The 21,634-nt window shown below is 50.8% G+C and overlaps 1 protein-coding gene across 5 annotated transcripts in view; it reads right to left on the reverse strand.

Annotated features, from left to right (window-relative positions):
* GLS (glutaminase) overlaps positions 1 to 21,634 on the reverse strand; it is a 74,434-nt gene that overhangs the window by 23,025 nt on the left and 29,775 nt on the right. For 3 of the 5 annotated variants that reach the window (XM_029069952.2, XM_029069955.2, XM_029069953.2), the window contains exons 6-11: positions 21,165 to 21,328; positions 15,305 to 15,363; positions 7,404 to 7,436; positions 6,460 to 6,518; positions 3,388 to 3,454; positions 2,230 to 2,280 (exon numbers count right to left, since the gene is read on the reverse strand). In XM_029069952.2, the coding sequence (XP_028925785.1) occupies positions 2,230 to 2,280; positions 3,388 to 3,454; positions 6,460 to 6,518; positions 7,404 to 7,436; positions 15,305 to 15,363; positions 21,165 to 21,328 (433 nt within the window). Of the gene's footprint in view, positions 1 to 2,229; positions 2,281 to 3,387; positions 3,455 to 6,459; positions 6,519 to 7,403; positions 7,437 to 8,062; positions 8,754 to 8,901; positions 8,953 to 15,304; positions 15,364 to 21,164; positions 21,329 to 21,634 lie in introns of those variants that run through there. The other 2 variants (XM_029069957.2, XM_029069956.2) reach the window with 2 other exon arrangements.

A 21,634-nucleotide genomic window follows, 5' to 3' on the forward strand; every position in this document is an offset into this window, starting at 1 on the left:
AGGCTTAATAAATACCATCGTCATTATTATTTTTGTTTTCCTAACCGACGTCGCTGCAGCCGAAAGACCTTAAAATCGTAGCTTTGTGCCTAAGGCAAATTGTGAAGGGCACAATTTCTTTCAGTCCCACAAAAATTCAGGGTCACAATTCCAGGAGACCCGAAACAGACCATTTCCAATCCCGGAGGGGATAAGGAAAAATAAAAATAATAATAGTAATAATCATAATAATCAAGAGACGCAGGGACACAGTCCATCTGGGTGGAGGGATCAACACTGCCGACGGCTATACGGGCAATTTCCACAGAAATGTTGGCAGAGGAAAAATCCCCACAGCATCGCGGGCCAAGGTGAAATGGAGATTTTTTTTTCAACGGCAGTGAAGGTCCGGTGCTATTTATAGCCGCCCGCCCGCCCGCCCGCCGTGTTTGAAGGTGAGCCGTCTTGCGGCAGCCCATGGAGGTCATCAAGTAACCGAGAATCTTGGCTCCCGCCCGGACACAGAATATCAGATGGGTCCACGTTTAGTTCAGAGCCCACCGGGCAAAACGGTCCCTCGGGCACCTGTCTCCGAGCGGGCCGGGACGGTCACGACCCCCGAGGTTCCGGGAACAGCCGTGGGACCCGCTGGGGACGCTTGCCCGATGACCCACACGTGGCAAGAGCGGCAGCGGCAGGAGTCCTCTAGACCGTAAACGCATGGTGGGCAGGGAATGCATCTGGTATATTGGTATATTGTCCTCTCTCAAACGCTCAGTACAGTGCTCTGCAAGCAGTGAGTGCTCAGTAAATATGACTGAATGACCGACTGACAGCAGAGGTGGTGGGCGGCTCCAGTTTTTGGGCAGAGGAGAGCCACGAGGCTACGTCTCTTCTTCTCCCGAGACGTCCGGTCCAGCAGGCCAGGCCTTGAGAGAAGCCAGCCCGGAGCACGCGGGGTGGGCAGCGTCCTCCAGAGTGGAACTCGCCAAGGTCCTCCCGACCCCGTGGGCCCACCCGTGTCGGGGGGCGGCCGTGGCCCAGTGGCGGCCATGGGGAGAGTCCTGCAATTGGAGGCCCGCCGGGACTACAGTCCCGCGCTGCGGCCCAACGGGGTTTCCGAAGTTGCCCTGGGCCGAGCTGCGGCCGCCCGACTGACCCTCGATGTGGGAATGGAATGATCCCGTTTATCATTCTACTGGACTCTCCCAAGTGCTTAGTACAGTGCTCTGCACACAGCAGGCACTCAATAAATACCACTGAATGATTATGGCATTTAAGTACTTACTATGCACCTTACACTGTTCTAAGCAATGGGATAGATACAAGGTAATCAGGTTGGACACAGTCCCTGTCCCACATTGGGCTCACAGTCTTAATCATGGCATAGTAGTTAGAGCCCAGGTCTGGGAGTCAGAAGGATCTGGGTTCTAATCCTGGATCCGCCACATGTCTGCTGTATGACCTTGGGCAAGTCGCTTCATTTCTCTGTGCCTCAATTATCTCAACTGGAAAATGGGGATTAAGACCGTGAACCCCACATGTGACAGGGACTGAGTCCAACTCGATTTGCTTTTATCCACCTCAGCGCTAAATACAGTGCCTAGTAAATAGCAAGCACTTAAATACCACAATTATTATTAGACTGGAAACTTGTGGGCAGGGAATGTGACTGTTTATTGTTGCACCGTATTCTTCCAAGAGCTTAGTACAGTGCTCTGCACATAGTAAGCGCTCCATAAATACGATTGAATGAGTGAGTGTATATTAATCCCCATTTGACAGATGAGGAAACTGAAGAACAGAGAAGTGAAATAACTAGCGTAAGGTCGGGGGGGGCATGAGGGGGCCCTGACCAGATCACTTGGGTTCTGGGGCTACCGTGAGTGTGCCCAATTTTGGGGGTTCAGATGCACTAGCCCCGCACTGCTGTGGTGAGCTGGGGACCGGACCTCCCCAGATTCGGGGCCGGAGCCTGTCCCCCAGGGTCCGGGGATGGTGTTGGGGGGCCCGAGCTGGACTCCCCAAGGCCGCGGTCCCTGCTGGTCTCCGCCTCTCCCCTCCCCTGACTTCACCAGGCCAGCTCACCTTGTGACCGCCCCCAACTATCATTTAGCAAGTTGCAGCGAGAAGTGGCCATCAGTGGTCCTCTTTCAGCCGCAGGATCACCCCGCCGGGCTGCCCGGCTGACAGGGCTCCTGTTCTGGCCCGAGGGCAACCCCACCCCGTGGCCCGACAAGAGAAAATTACCTGGAAGTAGAAGTCTAATATGCCGACCATGTCCGTGCCTTCGGGAAAACACTGTAAAAGAAAACACGGAATTTATTCACGTGGGCCATGGAGAAGTGTTAAAATGATAACCAGAATGTAAGCCCCCTCCTTCCCGGGCATTATATTTATATAAAATAAAATACATATAGCCCCAATGTTTAGTACAGTGCTCTGCACACGGTAAACGGTCAATTGACACCATCGATCTATTGATTGGTTTCCGGGCAGGAAGGCTTGCCCCGGTGGCTTCCGCACGGGAGAACGTCCACCGGAAACGGCAGAAAGCCCAAGGCCAGAGACCGGACCGGGCTACTCTGCTCGGCACCCCCTCCCCCGCATCCCCAACCCGGGCTACGTGACAGTACACACTCCTCTCTCAGGGCGGGCCGTTTCACACAATTTTCTCAGCCGTGAGGAAAATTTTCCTCTGTATAAACAAACCGGAGCCAACCCATGGGGCCGGTTTGCAGTCGGGTAGGGGGGAATCAATGGACTCAAAGCAAACCAAGACCCCTGGGGAGTCGAATTTTGGCCCGGACTCATCCCGCGTCCGTCCGCCGCCACGTTGGCAGGTGAGGAACTGGTGTGCCCGGGAGCCCACCGCAAAAATCCCCCGCCATCTTCCAGGGGTCCGGTGGCAGCAGCCGGTCTTGGACTCGGCCCCGGAAAGGAGTTGAGTCGATCGTTTGTTTCAAAAATGTCATCCGAGGGGGCGGGGATTCTACCTCTCATCTGAACACTCATTCATTCGATCGTATTTACTGAACACTTACTGTGTGCAGAGCACTGTACTAAGTGCTTGGGAGAGTACAGTAGAACAATAAAAGGACACATTCCCTACCCACAATGAGCTAAAAGTCTAGAGGGGGAGACAGACAATTAATATACATAAATAAATTTCAGCTATGGACATAAGTTTTAGGCAGGGAGGGGAATGAATGAAGGGAGCAAGTCAGGGCAACCAGAAGGGAGTGGGAGAAGAGGAAAGGAGGGCTTAGGGAAGGTCTCTTGGAGGAGATGGGCCTTCAGTAAAGCTCCAAAGAGGCAGGAGAGTAATTGCAGGATTTGAGGGGAATCTGAACACACACATTTGATTCAAAGGCCCATTAGACTGGAAACCAAGAAGGGCTAAAAGACCTTTTTTTCCTTCAGATAATATCCGATGGCAAAATTTCGGTCCCCACTTTCTCTTTCAGACTGAAACCTGGTGGGAAGAGAAAAAACAGGCAGGTTGGAGAGTCGTATTTCTTTTTTTTTATGATATTTGTTAGGTGCTTACTTTGTGCCAGGCACTGTTCTAAGCACTGGGTTCTTCAAAGGGTTCTGAAAAATAAAGGCAACTTCCAAACCAATTCCATGTCAACGTTCTTTGACTAATCTTTGTCCACGGGCAAACCCCTGCAGAGAGAGAAGTACTGCAGCCCTGCTGCCCTGACCAGACACTAGAAAACAGTGTCTGGCACATAGTAAGTGCTTAACAAGTACCAATAACAACAAGGGGTTGATTACTCCAGAGGAGGCGGCCTTGGACAGACAATCCCAGGCCACCAGTTCCCGCCCTACCCCCCAACACAATACAGCCAGAGTTTGTGAATGCCAACCATAAGTAATAGTAATAACAATGTTATTTATTAAACACTTATGCACTAGGCACTGGACTGAACGTTAGAGTAGTTATAGGCAAATCAGGTTGGACACAGTTCCTTCCCACAAGGGGATCATAGATTTAATCCCATTTTACAGTTGAGGGAAATGAGGCCCAGAGAAGTGAGGTGACTTGCCCATGGTCACACAGCAGAGCCAGGATAAGAACCCAGGTCCTTCTCACTCCCAGGTCCATGCTCCATCCACTAGCTGCTTCTCCATACACAGCGGGGACCAAAGGCGGGTTCCTCACCTCCATCCGCCAAGTGGATTTGAACCCAAAACTCAACCATGTGAAACCTGTGCCTAATCTAGGCCGGCCCAAATCATCACCAGGGAGAACAACCACTACGGTCTATCGGTTAAGCACTTACTCTATGCCAAGAGCTGGCCTACATACTCTACCGCCAGGTGGAACAGAGTCTAAGTGGGAGGGACAACAGGAATCTCAGCCCCATTTTTCAGGGAACCGAGGCAAAATGAATTGAAGTCACTCTCCCAGGGTCACCCAGCTGGCAAATTGTGGAGCCGGGCCTAAAAGCCGGGCTTTCCGACTCCCCACCTTGTGTCCCTGTCAGAGCGGACTGGAGGGCCAGACGTCAGCCCCCAGCCTGGCCCCACGTCCAATCTGGTGTGGCGACCCCACACTCCCCTCGGGGATCCCCCAACCAAGCCCGTCGGCTGCGGAGGAGCCTACGTTCTCAGTAAGGCCGCACCGCCGCGGGACCACCACCCGCTCCTCTCCACCCCTCGGAGCTGCCTGTCCTCCACGATGTCGGTACCCGCGGCCCGGCCCGGTTCCCCGGGGGCGGTCCAGATTTCTCTCAGACTGGCCGTCTCTGCCCCTGTCTCAATTCGGGGGCCCCTGCGGCCCTAACTCCTCACAACAACGCTTCTCTGGCTCTCGCAAGGGGCCAACAAGTCCTCCAAAGATCCTGCCTTTTCACCGCCCGCTGCCGGTGATGACCCGGGATTGGGGGAAGGAGGGAGGGAAGCAAAGCAGTGGCTTAGGACCTTGTGTGACTGCTTTCCTGGCTTTCTCCATCCAGCCCCATCTCCTTTTATGGCTACCACTTGTCTCCATGCAGCTTTTTCCTGCAGAGGAGCACTTTGCTCACCAGCTCTAATTCCTGGAATCTGCCCTGTTTTAACCTATTCTATCTTCCCCTGCTTCGCTCATGACTTATCAGCTCCAAACTGCTTCAGAGCTGGCTCGAGAGCACTCTCTTGCTGGGGGTACCTTTTCGCAGAGATTCAGCCCAGGTCACTCTCGCTTATACCAAATTTTACCACAATTTTACCACAAACAGAAGCTCCTCTTTCACCCACCTCCTGCCTCTGGCCTGCAATGCCCAGGAATGCATATCCAACAGCAGAAAACACACACACACACACACACACACAAAAGGCAGGCAATCCAGACATACACACACAAACACATCCACTCCTCCCCTCATACACAGGCAATCCAGACACAAACACGCACCCTCACCGCCCCCAGACAGGCATCCTGACACACCCACTCTCACAGACAGGCACTCCAGACAGACAGACACACACACACTCTCTCCCTCTCTCAGACGTGCAATCCAGACATACTCACTCCCACACCCAGAGATAAGCAATCCAGACACAGAAAGGTGCCACATACACAGAACCTCATATGCAGCCCTGCTTTCCCTTCACAAGCTCTCAGAGGCAAAATCTGTCTCTTCTCTAGACTTGTTGTGGGCAAGGAATTCTGTTGCAGAGTCCTCCAACAAGCGCTCAATAGAGTCCTCGGCACACGGTAAGCACTCAATAAATAACACAGATGGACTGATGGACCCTACAGTCACTTCACAGCTCCGCTCCCATGCTCGCCTCTCACTGTGACCCAAGGGGAGGGGCCTGAACATCCAGTGTCCAGCCTGAGGCTTGTGCCACTCTGCCTTCACTTCTGGAGAGTTTTCCCCCAGCTCGTTTTCCAACATGTCAGGGCACATTCATAGGAGAAGAATGAAGAAGAAAGTAGGAGGAGGAAGAAGGAAAAAGAAGCAGAAGGAAGAAGACGACTGCCACTTGAAAAGGCACATACGAGCATGGCCTAGTGGACAGAGCCCAGGCATGAGAGTCAGAAGGTCATGGGTTCTAATTCTGGCTCCGCCAACTGTGTGCTGCGTGTCCTTGGGCACGTCACTTTACTCCTCTGGGCCTCAGTTACCTCATCTGTGAGCCCCATGTGGGCCAGGGACTGTGTCCAACCTATGAACTTGAATCTACGCCTGTGCTTAGTATAGTAGCTGGCACAGAGCAAGTGCTCAAACACCACAGCTATTATTATTATTGTTGTTACCTCAGAAACACATTGATCTCCGTCCCCAAAATGATAATGATGGTAATTCACTGAGCCCCTTCACCTCAAGCATCGGGGTGGGACCGAGATCAGCGCTGCTGAGGCTCCAACGGCTTCCCCAGGGGAAGGTCAGTGGCTGAAAAGATCGCCGCGGGACCTTTCGTCCTGGCCACCCACCCGCCACGTCACTCGCCCGCCCGCTCCCAGCCGGAAAAAAATCCCAGACTTACGTGGCATTGCTGAATCCAACGTACTCGTTCCCCGCCATCTTGTTCAGAAACTGCATCACCTGGAAGACAGCAGGGATGCCCTCAGGGCTGGCTCTGATGCCTTGGGTGGCACATAGGATGGGGGGGTACTTTGGGTGGAGGGTGGCCATGGAACACGCATGTTTGTGCAAGGAGCACCCTACTGCCTGGGCAGCTGCCATGTTTCCCCTCTCCTGAAGAACCTCCAGTGGTTGTCCATCCACCTCTACATTTAATAGAAACTCCCCACCATTGGCTTTAAAGTACTCAATCCCTTTGCCCCCTCCGACCTCACCTCACAGATCTCCTACTTCAATCCATCCTGCACGCTTTGTTCCTGTAATACCAACCTTATCACTGGACCTCGATCTTGTCTATCTTGCCGTCGACCCTTTGCCCACCTCCTGCCTCTGGCCTGCAATGCCCAGGAATGCATATCCGATAGATAATTACTCTCCCCCATTCAAAGCCTTATTGAAAGCCCATCTCCTCCAAGAGGCCTTCTCTAAGATCTCCTTTCCTCTTCTCCCGTTTCCTTCTGCATCACCCTAACTCACTCCTTTTATTCATCCTCCCTCCCAGCCCCACCGCACTTAGGTCTATATCTGTCATTTATTTATTTAGATTAACATCTTCTCCCCCTTTGGACAATAAGTTCGTTGAGGGCAGAGAATGTATCTGTTTATTCTTACATTGTACTATTCCAAGTGCTCAGTACAGTGCTCTGCACACAGTTAGTGCTCCATAAATGACTGAATGAATGCCCCAACAGGGCACTCCGAGGTTGGCGAAACCACCCCGAAGTGGGTCTGGCAAGGGGCCCCGGGGAGAGGTCCAGCCACCGGAAAATTTTCGCTCCAGAGCAGGCTTGGAACCCGGAGGAAGATTTGTAGAAGGGGCCCGGGAGAAAGAGAAGATTTACTTACATAGTCAAATTTCTCCGCGTTGTTTACTCCTTGCTGCAAGGAAATGAGAGAGGAATGAAGGCCCGGCCCAAGAGAACAGCCGGGCCGGGCCGGACCGGGCCGGACCAGGCTGATCCGTCCCCGCGCAGGGTCCGCTTTCTACTATGACACTGGGGACATTAGTGTTTTTAGAAGCTACGGAAAATCCATTCCACTAATTCCTTAGGTACCGAAAGAAAGTCTGGCCGGGAATGGATTTCAACCCTGAGAAAGGGGTGCTTTATTTTAAGTGTTTTCTCCCCCAACGCAGGCAGAAAATCCGCTCTGGCTCGCCCAAGGCCGGCCGGCCCCGGCGCTTTACCCTCAAAATCGCCAAGAGACTGGCTGGGATTTGCCGAAACCCCATTTAAGTGATGTGAGGACTTAAAATAAAGTTTTACCCTTCGCAGAGAAATTATTACCTTTAGACGACCATCTGCAATTATGTTCTAATGGTCTACTTACAGCTCAACTTAAAAGATCTAGAGTTAGACAAATGAGTTATTTTTCCAAACGAACTGAGGCGGGATGGTTTCGATAGTTTTTAGGAAGCAAAGACGGTCTAAGAGAGTCATGTTTTTTCATCCGGGATGGGAACGAGGGAGAAGGGAGGAGGGGTCGAGGGGTCGAGAAAGGCTGACCCTTCGTCTCATCTGGCACCCGGCACTTTGGTTACAGTGGACGGGTCGGTGGCTAGAAGATCAGATCGGGACTACGCGGCCAACCCAATTGGCAACTCTGATCGATGTACCGTCCCCGCATCCATCTCCGACTGCATCGACGGGAGAGAGAACCGAGAGGTTCCGTTTTACCTCCACGAGCCCGCAGAGCAGTAAGCTGCAGACCTGGAATCATAAACGTCCCCGCCGGCGACGGGGACCCTAACAGAAACAATACATCTCAATTTCTCTTTCAATAGATTTAGTATCAAAGAATTTTGCTGTTTTACTGGGAAACGGGTTCAATTGTATCTCCGGGAAAAAAAAAATTGCAGACAATTTTTAGGAGGAGGAAGAATGGCAAAACAAAACAAAAAGAAAAAATAAAACCCAAAACCGAGTACCAGCGTTTTTATTTAAAGAAATGAGTAAGGCCGGGTTTGTTCCCACTCTCTACTAAATGGAATGGGGTGCTGTCTTGAGCGATCTGGGAAGTCCAACCTAGCTAACAATAAGGATGCGTCATCATATACGCACCATCATTGGCTAAAAGGAATACAGACTGTCGTGGGTCAAAACTAAAGGCGGATGGAACTGAATGATAAAAGCAAGATAGCTAAGGAAAAAAAAAATATTGTAGCCAATTATCTAGAGCTTAGGGTTCCTCCCCGCCACCCTGCTATCCCCGACCCACCCCCACCCCAAAAAGCTTCCTTCATGGAACTTTTCCAATCAGTCTGCTTCTAGAATACCACAATACAAACTGCAGAAATGTAACCTCCAGATCTGTTCAATGAAAAACAATTAAAAGAAGAAATTACCAACTTCATTGAACGGTTGCAGGTGTCAAAATATTCCACAGATTCCTAATGCTGGAAAATACGTAACAACATTTAAACCACACAACCCTGTTCAACGCACAGTCAAAATCTTTCTGGAAAAAGGCGGTGAGCGATACGTTTCTGGGGCCGCCGCCACGCCGGGAGCTGGACTATTCCTGGACCCAACCGGAAGAGAGGGAGAACTCGCTCCATTCTTGGGGCTTGGGAGGTCGGTGCCGGGCCCAGCACTGTAAGCGCTCAATAAATACCACCGACTGATTGGGTGACGGACACCACACACCAGTACGGAACCCTAGCGGGAGTCTTTTAAAGGTGCTTGAAGAAAATCAAACCATCGCACGTTTTCAAACCTTGGGGGGCGGAAAAGAAAAATCACTTGGACACCAGGTCTTGTCTCTGTCTGGGCAAACCCTTCCATCCTGCTGCTCTCCTTTCTGCAGTCAAAACCCGAGGGCTTTTTGGGTCATCAGCCCAGGCACTGTCGCCTCTCTCCTTTGGGCCTCTGCTGACCGCTTCCCTCTCGGGCCCTAAAAGCCGCTATTCAAAAAGCCATCACCTGCCCTGCGAAACTCCGGGAGAGTCGACGGCTTCGAAGTTTGGGGCAGATGCCAACCGCGCACCTCAAACCCTGGGTTTAGTTGTCGGGATGTGGGGGCTACCCTGGAGACTTGGATGATCCAGGGGAACTGGGAACTGGGAACTGGAACTCATCTGCTGCTGGAGGGCATTTGGCAACTGGGTCATTTCTCGGCAGAAATTCCTCTGGGGACTTGCTCCCGAGAAGATCATTTGCAAGTTTCGGCTTTGTTTGCCATTCTGGGCTTTTCTTCTCGGTTTCCAGTTGAATTATGTGAAAGCAGTATATCTGCCTGCTACATTTAAATGAGAAAACTCAGACGGTGAAGGCTTCCGTTTGACAACCCCTGGGTAAGCATAAATGTGTGTGTGTGCGCGAGCGCTTGTGTGTCCGCACACCTGTCATATCTATGAAAAAAGGTTTCTTAATACAAAAGCGACTGCATTTGAATTTCCTGCCTCTGCTATCGGACCATCTCAATATCTGGTACCAACTCATGGGCGCACAATATACACACAAATGGGTTCTCTGACCATTCCGCTTGGACTGTTTAGGCCTCGAAAAACGAACATGTTAGATCCTCTAGACTGTAAGCTTATTGTGGGTGGGGAACTTGCCTACCAAGTCTCTCAAACACTTAGAACAATGCTCTTTCCACAGCCGGCGTTCAATAAATATGACTGATAGATTGACTTGGAATTTTTACTTTTAAGACTCAGTCTTCTAATTTTCTGGCCCAGCACAAAAAAGGGAAGGTATTTTCACAATCTCCCCCAGGGCACAAGAGATGGACGACCACAGACAGATGCAAGATGGAACTGGTGGAATTCAAGTTTCCCTAGAATACAAAGGCCTGTCCTCGTGTCAAATTTGTTTTTGATCCCAAAGTGCCTGGCTAACTGACCATCCATCAGTGACCTGGACGCTTCCTGGAGAAGACGGGATTTTTGTGGGGCTTTGAAGATTGAGGTGGAGGAGGGGGGTGTACTGGTCTGTCAAGAGAGGGAGCTCCAGGCAGGAAGGAGGGCAAGAGCAAAGGGTGGACTGCCGATGAGCTGAGAGTGAGGGACGGTGAGCAGGTTGGTGTGAGACGAGCAAAGTGAGCGGGCTTGGGCGCTGACCCAACTGGACTCGTTCTACTTCACAGGGCTGCTCTCAAACGGCGCTCCTCCATCTCGTTGGCTTACATCACCTGGCATGGGTTGAAAAGGCATGACGTCCGAAAACTCTGCCCCTCTGCCCGCTCAGCCGGCCAGCCAGCGTTGAAAACCTCTCCTATTGGATCTTGTGGATTTGCGTTAGCCTGCTAGCAAAAGCCTAGAAATCAGAGACTCCCAGCAGGCTTATCTTCATCTGAAATGTGCATTTCTACTTAGGGAAACCATGGCAGGTTTGTTGATTGTACACCTTGTGTTAATATTGAACCAAAAGCCAGCATAACCGCAAAGTGGCAGGAGCCTGAACTGGCCGTTTCAGGCATTTTCTCCCAACTTTTCCTGGGAGAAATCGCTGCTCTGGTGGATGAACAAGGCTTTTGGGAAAGTGCCAGAGGTGCGCCCCCCCCACCACTAGCTGTGTCCTGTCAGGAAGCCATCATGCCGACGCAAAGCAACACCAGTTTCTGCTCGTTTGGGAAATCTCCAGCGTTTTTTCCCCACAATCCCAGAGGATTGGAGGATGGGGTCCTAACTCTTTTCAAATCGACTGAGACCAAGATAACTCTCACACAGAAAATGACAAACTGTGGCAGCCCACTGCAATGCCAAGGGGTTTAAGAGCTAAGGTAGATTCAAGGTAATCAGGTCCCACATGGGACTCACAGTCTCAATCCCCATTTTCCAGATGGGGAACTGATGCCCAGAGAAGTGAAGTGACTGGCCCAAGGTCACACAGCAGACAAGTGGCGGAGCCAGCATAAGAACCGAGGTCTTTTGGACTCCTAGGCCCATGCTCTAGCCACTAGGCCACGCTGCTTCTCCAAGACTTCCGGTAAAGCAGAGGCATGGATTTTCTTGCTTAAATCACCTAGGGACCACCCCCCAGCTGCACGCACGCACACAAACACACACCTCTCTCTGAATCTATTGCTCCTGGTTAACACTCCTCATTCAACAGCTGGGGTGCTGATGCCCCCATGGGCCTTTCCATGCTTCCAGGAAATCTGTGGATGGGACCTGGGAGTGAACAACTAGCAGATACTTGGCCTAAGAACACTCTGGCCTTTCCACTTCCCTGCATCCTCCTCTTCCGAGGAGCCTTACAAAAACAGGGGGCCGTGGTCACCGAGGGTGATGTCCGGCCCGTTGACGGGAGCTGACCACAGGAAACAATGCCTGCAACAAAATGCCTTTCGACACCTCGGTTACATGCCTGTTAAGGGGCTGACCAGCAGCTATTTCATCGAGAGCCACTGACCAAGAGGAGCCTGGTTTTTTAAAGTTAAAAAGAAAATGGGAGTTTTCCTCTAAGTTGAGTCGAGAGCTTATGTGGTGGCTCCTTCTGTCCAGATCCTCTGATGGACAAAACTATAATAACAATAATAATAGTAAAAATAATAATAATTATAATTGTGGTATTTGTTAAGCACTTCTTATGTGCCAGACACTACTAAGCACTGGGGTGGATACAACTAAATCAGGTTGGACACAATGCCCCGTCCCACGTGGGGCTCACGGTCTCAATCCTCATTTTATAGATGAGGGAACTGAGGCCCAGAGAGTGAAATGACTTGTCCAAAGTCACACAGTAGGCAAGTGGCGGAGCAGGGATTAGAACCCATGACGTTCTGACTCCCAGACCTGTGCTCTATCCATTACGCCATGCTGCATCTCTAAGACTTTTCTTCTGCCTCTTCCCCCGCTTCCTGAGATGCCCATCAATCCTAACCCAGGAAAAAGCTGGGTACTATGAAACTGCCAGCAAAGAATCGGGGGGAAAGTTCATTTTTAAAACTGTCGAATCCCGGATGGACGGGGGTCCGAATCTTAACATTGTAGTGGGGAGGTGGTGACTGTATCTCTTTGAATATCCCAGGGAGCCAAAGACAAAAGGTAGGTCTGCTCACAGTTAATTTGACAGCAATACACCAAGTGTGCAGCTGGCAGACCTAAGGAAAGACTGCCTAATCTGTGGAAAGTCACCCTGACCACTGATGGCGACCGGGCCTGCAGCGATCGGAGCCTTGAGTAAGCAAGGGGTGGGCCCCGGGGGCTGGTTCTAATGACACAAATGACATTTCCACTCACTCCACTCTGTCCCCTTTGGGCATTTGGCATTCACCCCACCCTCAGCCCTACGGCACTTACGTAAATGTCTGTAAATTATTTATATTAACGTCTGTCTCGCTCTAGTCTGCAAGCTCGTTTGTGGGCAGGGAATGTGCCTTCCAACTCTGTTGCACTGGACTCTCCCAAACCCTTAATCCAGTGCTATGCACACAGTCATCGATTAATTACACCTTGATTAATTGATCGAGCAACAAAATGGGCCCAAATCACTGAGCATCGTCCTTTCTTTGGGGCAAAAGCTCTGGGCCAAATGCGGACCAAGAAATCTCATCTTGTTTCTCAACGAATCATCTCATAGGGTTTTTTATATAAGGAAAAAAAATTAAAACCATTTTCCTTGAGTTCGTTAGGTAGTGACTATTTTACAATGAGTGGTCAACCTGATGTTGCCGTGGATTTTTGCCAAGTCCCCACTGAGCCAAGTCAGGTTGAAGCGTCTTCCGGATCATTCGCTCACGTTTCCCTCCGGCTAAATTCTCTCGGTGAAACGAGGCTGATCGTGTTGTTCTGGAAAGAAAGATTCGACCGATTCTTCTGCCCTTAGGCGCTGGAGCTCCGAGCATCCAAGCAAAAATGACTTCCCGAAAAGACTCCGGGCCTCTGTGGAACCGTGGGCTGCAGAGGGTGGGGGGTGAGTTGTCTCGACGTGGAGTCTCACGGGGTGGCCCTCGAGAAATCCATCCGCCTAAAGGTGGCCCGTCAAGAATAACTCTCATTCCGTGTGCATCGGGACTCTTGTCCGAGTTACATTCCGGAGCCCCAGCCTGGGGAGCTGCCAGGGAAGGTGAGGGGGGCCGGCGTGGTCCCACCCCAGTAATTCCCACTCACAGCCCACCGCTCTCCACGGGGCACCACCGCCCACCTTTACCCCAGGAAGCCCACTCGGCTGGCTTTCGCACAGGATGTTTGGAACGCCTCACGGCTGTTACGGACTCTCCTAATAATCGATCGATGGCATTCATTGAGCGCTTACTTTGTGCAGAGCACCGAACCGCCGATCCTATCATAACTCGCAACACTTCAGGCATTTAGACAGATTGAGAAATGGAGAGAAGTGGAAAGTGAAAGCTAGCTAAAATGAGGGACAAACAGGACCGTCTCTTGCTCTGTGGCGCTTTCAGAGTCTTTTTTTTGAAGGTGACCATGGACAACTCTTAAGTATCAACTGAAGGGAGAGGCGAAACGTTGCATTAACTATTCAAGTACAAACACCGCACTCTCCTAACGGACGTTGCAACACAGGCTGGGTAACTTTCAAAGTTCTCCTGTAACAGACATAAAAAAAAACCCTCACACCACCAGGCCGGGCCAGCACACTCGCAGATGATTTCATTCGATCCAAAGCTACAGACACACGAGCCTCTTAAAATGGCGGTACGCATGCTAACGCTATTGTATTGTACTCTCTCAAGCGCTTGGTACAGTGCTCTGCACATAGTGAGTACTCAATAAACACGACTGATCGATTGCTAGCTAAGCCCCAGAGATGCTGAGCAAAGTGTATTTGGCTTCCAAAAATAAATTAAAAATTAAATTAAACCCCTCAAGACATTAGAACAACAGGATTTCAGCGTAAAGAGCTGTCGGTCAATTCATTTTGAGGACACCTACTAAAATAACCCTAACCAGATCCCGATTATCAGATGAAATCAAGCCGCCGAGAAGTCCTCAAGACTGTAAGCTCCTTGTGGGCAGAGTGTCTACTGACTCCATTATATCGGACTCCCCCAGGCACTTAATACAGTGCTCTGCACCCAGTAAGCACTCAATAGACACCACTGATTAACTGATTGAAGTACGATGATTTTAAATGGCTCCCAAAGCATTCTGGAATGCTACCCAAGTACCCTCTGGGGCTCTCAGTTGTGATGGGAAGTAGAAAGAGTGAACTGTACTCCATCACAGCCCCCGGTGTGTGTTGGCGATGGCAGGGGAGGGGAGAGCAGAAGGGTAGAGTGGGGAGGGTCCACGCGGGGGTGGGTGGGGAGGGGATGATGAGGGGATGATGACTCCTTGACCACTGCCCTAGGGGAAGAAACCCAGAAAGCTCCCGAGTAACTGACTGGAAAACAAGTTTGTTAAATAAATTCACCCTAGCAGTGGGTCTGTTCATCCAACAGGAAGCACACTGAAGAGGACATGATAAATGAATATCGCGACGAAATTAAACGTTTCGACAGGGCACTTTTCCGGTTGTTCCCAAGGCCCCGGCAGGGCAACTACAGTCCATCGACTTGGACCTGTGGGAAACCTGAGACTCGGTCCTGTAGACGCAGGCTCGTGCCCTGGACTGTGCTTATTTTTCCTTTGGAAAGTCCCGATGCCCTCACCCCCACCCCCATGTTGCCAGTTTTCCAAACGTGGGACTGTTGCCCCTCCCAGACCCAGCTCAGCAGACTAACAAACACCAACGTGATCGGTTTACAGTCCCAGGCGGCCCCCACCACCCGCCCTGAGCCATCTCACTACCGCTAGCCCGGGCCGCGAGGGTGACCGAGATGAAATGGGAGCGTTTTACCTTGATCAGTGACGTGATGACAATGGCTCCGGCGTTCACCATTGGGTTGTGCGGTCTGTCTGTGGGACACAAGAAGGCATCTTAGCAATCTCTAAGTCCCAAGTGCCTAGTACAATGCTTTGTACACAATAAGCGCTCAGTAAATCTCACTGAATCAAGTCACTTCCGTTGGCGCCGACTCCCACCACAGCGGGTGGCCCAGGGGCTGAGCTGGGGGTCTGTCAGCCGGGAGACAAGCTGGCAGCCAACAGGGTGTCGGGGTTGCTTTATCAGCACTGTGGCCACTATCTGAAGCCCACCAAGTCCTGGGATTCTCCTCCCTACACAAAAGCCCCCAAAGCCCGAGTTGTCACATTTCACATTTGAGAAGCAGCATGGGCCAGTGGCTACAGCCCAGGCCTGGGAGTCAGAAGGACTTGGCTTCTAATCACAGCTTCGTCGTCTGTCTGTTGGGTAACCGTAAACAGGTCACTTCACTTCTCTAGGCCTCAGTTCCCTCATCTGTAAAATGAGGGTGAAGACTGTGAGCCCCATGTGGGACAGTGACTGTGTTCAACCTGATTGTCTTGTATCTACCCCAGTGCTTGGAACAGTACTTGACACATAGTAAGTGCTTAAAAGTACCAGTATTATTATAATTATTCACAGCCAGGGAGTAGAGCCAAAACCTGTACAGTCCAGCCTAGGTCACTGCCCGGAGCTACTCCTAACAGGCCGAGGGCTGGCCTTACCAAAGCCCGATCTCGATCCTTTATCCGATCCCGGCGGGGAGGTCAGCAAACAGGCGAATGGTCTACCCCAGACCGATGCCTCGGGGGTGAGGTGGACCCCATCTCATTAGTCTAGACCCAAAAAATACTGTTTCTTCAACACTGAACATGGCACTGAGCGATGTGGTCAAGTCTTCCCTCAATTCACCAGAAGCATCGTCAGCATCACAATGGGGACCGAGAGCTTATTACAGGCCAAGCACTGTACTAAGCGCTGGGGAAGATACAAGAGCTCGCAGTATCATGGCCTAGTGGATAGAGTACAGGCCTGGGAGGCGGAAGGACATGAGTTCTAATCCCAGCTCCGCCACATGCCCAGAGAAGTGAAGTGACTTGCCCAAGCAGACCTCAATTCCCTGATCTGTAAAATGGGGATTAAGACTGTGAGCCCCATGTGAGACATAGACTGTGTCCAACCTGATTAGTTTATATCCACCCCAGTGCTTAGAACAGTGCTTGACACATAGTAAGTGCTTAACAAATACCATCATCAGTATTATTACCTAAGAGGGAGAACAGGAGTTGAATCTCCATTTTGCAGATCAGGGTATTGAAACCCAGAAGTGAAGTGGCTTGCCCAAGGACAAACAGCAGACAGTACCAAACCCTCGGTGCCCGGACGGAGCCAGGTGGAGGGCGGGCCGCGGAGACGTCGCCGAGATGGACCTGACTGATAAGGGATCCTTGGCCGGTTGACCTTTACCACTCGGCTGCCGAGCGGGCTCGTAAACCTACGATACGGGCTCTGGCCACGTGTCCCCTCTCACTGAGAGGTTCGCAAGTCCACCCGGAAAGCGTCCTGAGTTCCCTGACTCACCCACGCTGGGGCCGTCGACCCAGGCGTTCCCACCCGTGGCCACCCCCGCCCTGAGTCCTCTGAACTGTAAACTTGTTGTGGGCAGGGAATGTGCCTATTTCTTGTTAATAATTATTACGGTATTTGTGAGGGGTTTACTATGTGCCAAGCACTGTTCTAAGCTCTGCGGAAGGAACGAGGTAATCAGGTTCGACGCAGTCCCTGTCCCACATAGGGCTCACTGTCTTAATTCCCATTTTGCAGATGAGAGAACTGAGGCCCAGAGAAGTGAAGTGACTTGCCCAAGGCCACACAACAGGCAAGTGGCAAAGCCGGAATTAGAACCCATGACCTTCTGATACCCAGGCCTGGGCTCTATCCACTACACCATGCTGCTTCTATATATTGTCCTTTCCCAAGTACTCAGTCCAGTGCTCTGCACAAAGTAAGCGCTCAACAAATACAACTGACTGACTGAAGGACACCCCTGCAACTCTACCGCCCCAAATCCCCACAGGGCAGCTGGAAGAGACGCAGAAGAGACGCAGAAGAGACCCAGGCCCCTTTGGGGCCCCGCTCCTTTCGGAACGACCCTCGGAGGCACAGAGAAGTGAGGTGACTTGACCAAGGTCAGATGGCAGACATACGGAAGACATGTGGCAGAGCTTGAATTAGAACTCAGGTCCTCCTGACACCCAGACCCGAGCTCTATCCACTAAGCCATGCTGCTTCTCGGGCTTCTGTGGGCACGTCCCCTGCCCCCGACTGCAAGCGTTTCAGTTCCGGTGCTGTGCGTAATACGCGTTTTTCAGCAGGGACTCTGGGCTTCCTCCACAGAGCACAGAGGGGAGCGATTCACAGACCGATCGATCGGTCAATCGGTGGTATCGATTGAGCCTCGTCCTGTGTTCTCCCATTCTAGACTGTGAGCTCACTGTGGGCAGGGAGTGTGTCAACCAAGTCGGTTGTATTGTATTCTACCAAGCGATTTGTAGGGTGTTCTGCGCCGAGTCTGAGCTCAAGAAATACCACTGACTGGCTGATTGCAGAACACTGTAGTAAGCGCTGAGGAGAGTCGAATATAACTGATTCCCTGCCCACAAGGAGCTCACAGTCTAGAGGAGGAGACCACGAGAAGCAGCATGGAGTAGGGGATAGAGCCCAGGCCTGGGAGTCAGAAGGTCATGGGTTCTAAACCCGGCTCCACCACTTGTCTGCTGTGCGACCTTGTGTAAGTCACTTCACTTCCCAGGGCCTCGGTTACCTCATCTGTAAAATGGGGAGCGAGACTGTGAGCCCACGTGGGACAGTGAGCCCCACCCAACTCGCTTGTATCCACCCCAGCGTTTAATATAATGCCTGGCACATAGTAAAGCCCTTAATACTACAATTAATATTATTTCAGAAGTCAGCAGTTTGCCAAGGACAGTTTATATGCCCTTCGCGTTCATTCTGTGACCTCCACACCTCCAACCCCAGAGGCTGATGGGTCTCCTCTCCTCTAGAATGATCGCAATAATGATTACTGTAGCATTCCGCTACAGGTTTACAAAGCACAAGAGAAGCAGCATGGACTAGTGGAAAGAGGCCCGGTCTGGGAGCCAGAGAACTTCGGTTCTCATCCCAGCTCCGCCACATACCCGCTGTGTGATCTTGAGCTAGTCATTTCACTTCTCTGGGCCTCAGTTCCCTCTTCTGGAAAATGGGGATACAATACCTGTTCTCCCTTCTACTTAGAGTGTAATTCCCATGTGAGACTTGATGATCTTGTCTCTACCCCAGTGCTTCACACATATTAAGCGCTTAACACAATTTTAATTATTATTATTATCTGGAAAAAAGGGACAGGGACATCCGTGCTCTCACCCCTCCACTAAGCTCCTGGTGGGCAGGGACTGTATCTACCAACTCTGTTATATTGGTCCCTTCCAAATGCTTAGTACAATGCTCTGCACACAGTAAGCACTCAATAAATACCATTGATTGACTGATTAGGACTGATTTCCTTGTAGGCCAGAGACTTTGTCCAGTCTGACCAGTCACCTTAATAATGATGGTATTTGTTAAATGCTTACTATGTGCCAAGCACTGTTCTAAGCGCTAGCGTAGACACAGGGGAATCAGGTTATCCCACGTGGGGCTCACAGGCTTCAGCCACATTTTATAGATGAGGGAACCGAGGCACAGAGAAGTGAAGTGACTTGCCCAAGTTCACACAGCAGACAAGTGAAGGAGCTGGGGTTAGAACCCGTGACCTTCTGACTTCCAGGCCCGTGCTCTATCCACTGGGCCATGCTAGAGAGGGGACCATGAATCAACGCTCCAGCTGACAGGCTGCAAATACTTCCAGAAAAAACCCAGAACAAAGTGATATTTAACTCACGATCCTCTTCCTCTATATTAATTCTAGTAATTATGATTTTTTTAAGGATTTGCAATGTGCCAAACACAAGGTGAGAAGCAGCGTGGCTCAGTAGAAAGAGCACGGGCTTTGAAGTCAGAGGTCATGGGTTCGAATCCCGGCTCGGCCACTTGTCAGCTGTGTGACTTTGGGCGAGTCACTTAACTTCTCGGTGCCTCGGTTACCTCATCTGTAAAATGAGGATTAAGACTGTGAGCCCTGTGTAGGACAGGTAATATGTCCAAACCGATTATCTTGTAACTACCCCAGCGCTGAGAACACTGCCCGGCACACAGTAAGCACTTAACAAATACCATCATTATTTTTTTTTCTTATTATTAAGTCCATAATGGGCAGGGAATGTATCTGCCAACTCCGTTGTAATTTCCTCCCCCAAGCACTCAGTTCAGTGCTGTACACATAATAAGCTCTCAAATATTATCCATCGACTCCCTTCACGCCATCATTTTGTCTGCAGCAATTTGAAAAATGAAGTTCTCGTGCAGTATTTCCATTTAAGCGATCAACTGCTACTCTTTAAATGTTAATGGCAAACGCCATGGTAACGGCACCCAGCTCGAATTGCAGCCGGGCAAGATAACCCAGGGAATGCCGACCGGTTTCCAGTCCGGCATGGCCAAAGGCTTTGGAATCGGAGCCCAGCTCCGCTTCCTTTGCCTCGTGGAGGCCGTTGCCCCAGCAGGAAAATGACCAGGGCCTACTAAATGTTTTTCATCCGTTCTCACGCCCTAATCAGGCTTTTGCTGGTACAATTTCAGGGTAAGTGTTTACCTTTAATAATGTCTTTCCAGTGATGCTTTTCACTGAAACCGTATTATATTATTGGCACTTGTACAAAACGGAGCTTATTTACCACAGGGGCCAATAGAGAAACGTCACTTTGGGCTGGAAGAGGAAATGAAGCAGTGTGGCCTTGTGGAAGGAGGCCAGGCCTGGGAGTCAGAGGACCAAGGTTCTAATCCCAGCTCGGCCATATGTCTGATGGGTGAGCTTGGGCAAATCACTTTATTTCTCTGGGCCTCAGTATCCTCATCTGTAAATGGGGATTAAGACTGTTAGCTCCAAGTGGGACAGCGACTGTGACCAACTCAACGCTTAGTACAGTGCCAGGTATTTGTGGTATTTGTTAAGTGCTTACTTTGTGCCAGGCACTGTACTAAGCCCTGGGGTGGATACAAACAAATAGGGTTGGACACAGTCCCTGCTCCATGTGGGGCTCACAGTCTCAATCGCCATTTTACAGATGAGGTGACTAAGGCACAGAAGTGAAGTGATTTGCCCAAGGTCACAGCAGGCAAATGGTGAAGCTGGGAATAGAACCCACGACCTTCTGACTCCCGGGCCCATGCTCTATCTCCTACACCATCCCTGTTACTCAAGCGTTTAACAAATAGTAAGTGCTTAACGAACACCACAACATAACAATAGGTCTGTGAGCCCTACGTGGGACAACCTGATTATCTGGTATCTACCCCAGTGCTTAGAACAATGCTTGGCACATAGTGTTTAAACAAATACTATCATTATTATTATTGTAATTATTAATAATAATTGTTATTACAATATAATAATAAACAGACATTCCTTGGCCACAGTGAGCTTCCAGTCAACCCATTTTATTGCCATTGTTCTTGTCTGTCCGTCTCCCCCGATTAGACTGTAAGCCCGTCAAACGGCAGGGACTGTCTCTATCTGTTGCCGACTTGTTCATTCCAAGCGCTTAGTACAGTGCTCTGCACATAGTAAGCGCTTAATAAATACTATTGAATGAATGAATTGAATGAACCCCCATCAGCGGGGAGAGGAAACGGAGCTGCACCGATGAACGGTGCCTTCTAGCAGCCAAAACACCCCGTCCCCAATTTATTTTACCGTCTTCGTTCAGGAACAGCTTGTTAAAACGCAGTCCACTTGGCTCTTTGCCCACGTAACGGTGCACGTACTCCGTTCCCAGGTCATTCACGGAAATGGCGTATTTCAGGGGCTTCACGCAGGACTGCAGGCAAAATGGCACCTTGGTGTCTCCGATCGAGTGCCTTGTGAATGAGACAGAGAGGCGGAGGCCATGAGCGCGGGCCTCGGATTCCCGCCCCCGCCGGTTCCACCCCGATCATCGTCTTGGATCGACGGGGATGGATGAACATGGAAAATCCCACGTGATCGGCGTATTTGCCGACCGATTTATTCGGAGCCATTAGAATGGTCCAGTGTTTGTTTTTCTAGGCCAGCTCCAACCAAGCACGCGCCCCAAGGTACACTTAGGCCAATGGGGCTACGAGATCTATGGCCCGTGAGCTCAGCTTTCCGAGTGCACAGCCGATACACCTTCAGGTCATTGAGCC

This window comes from Ornithorhynchus anatinus, chromosome 7, assembly GCF_004115215.2.
Source record: "Ornithorhynchus anatinus isolate Pmale09 chromosome 7, mOrnAna1.pri.v4, whole genome shotgun sequence".
Lineage (NCBI taxonomy): Eukaryota > Metazoa > Chordata > Mammalia > Monotremata > Ornithorhynchidae > Ornithorhynchus > Ornithorhynchus anatinus.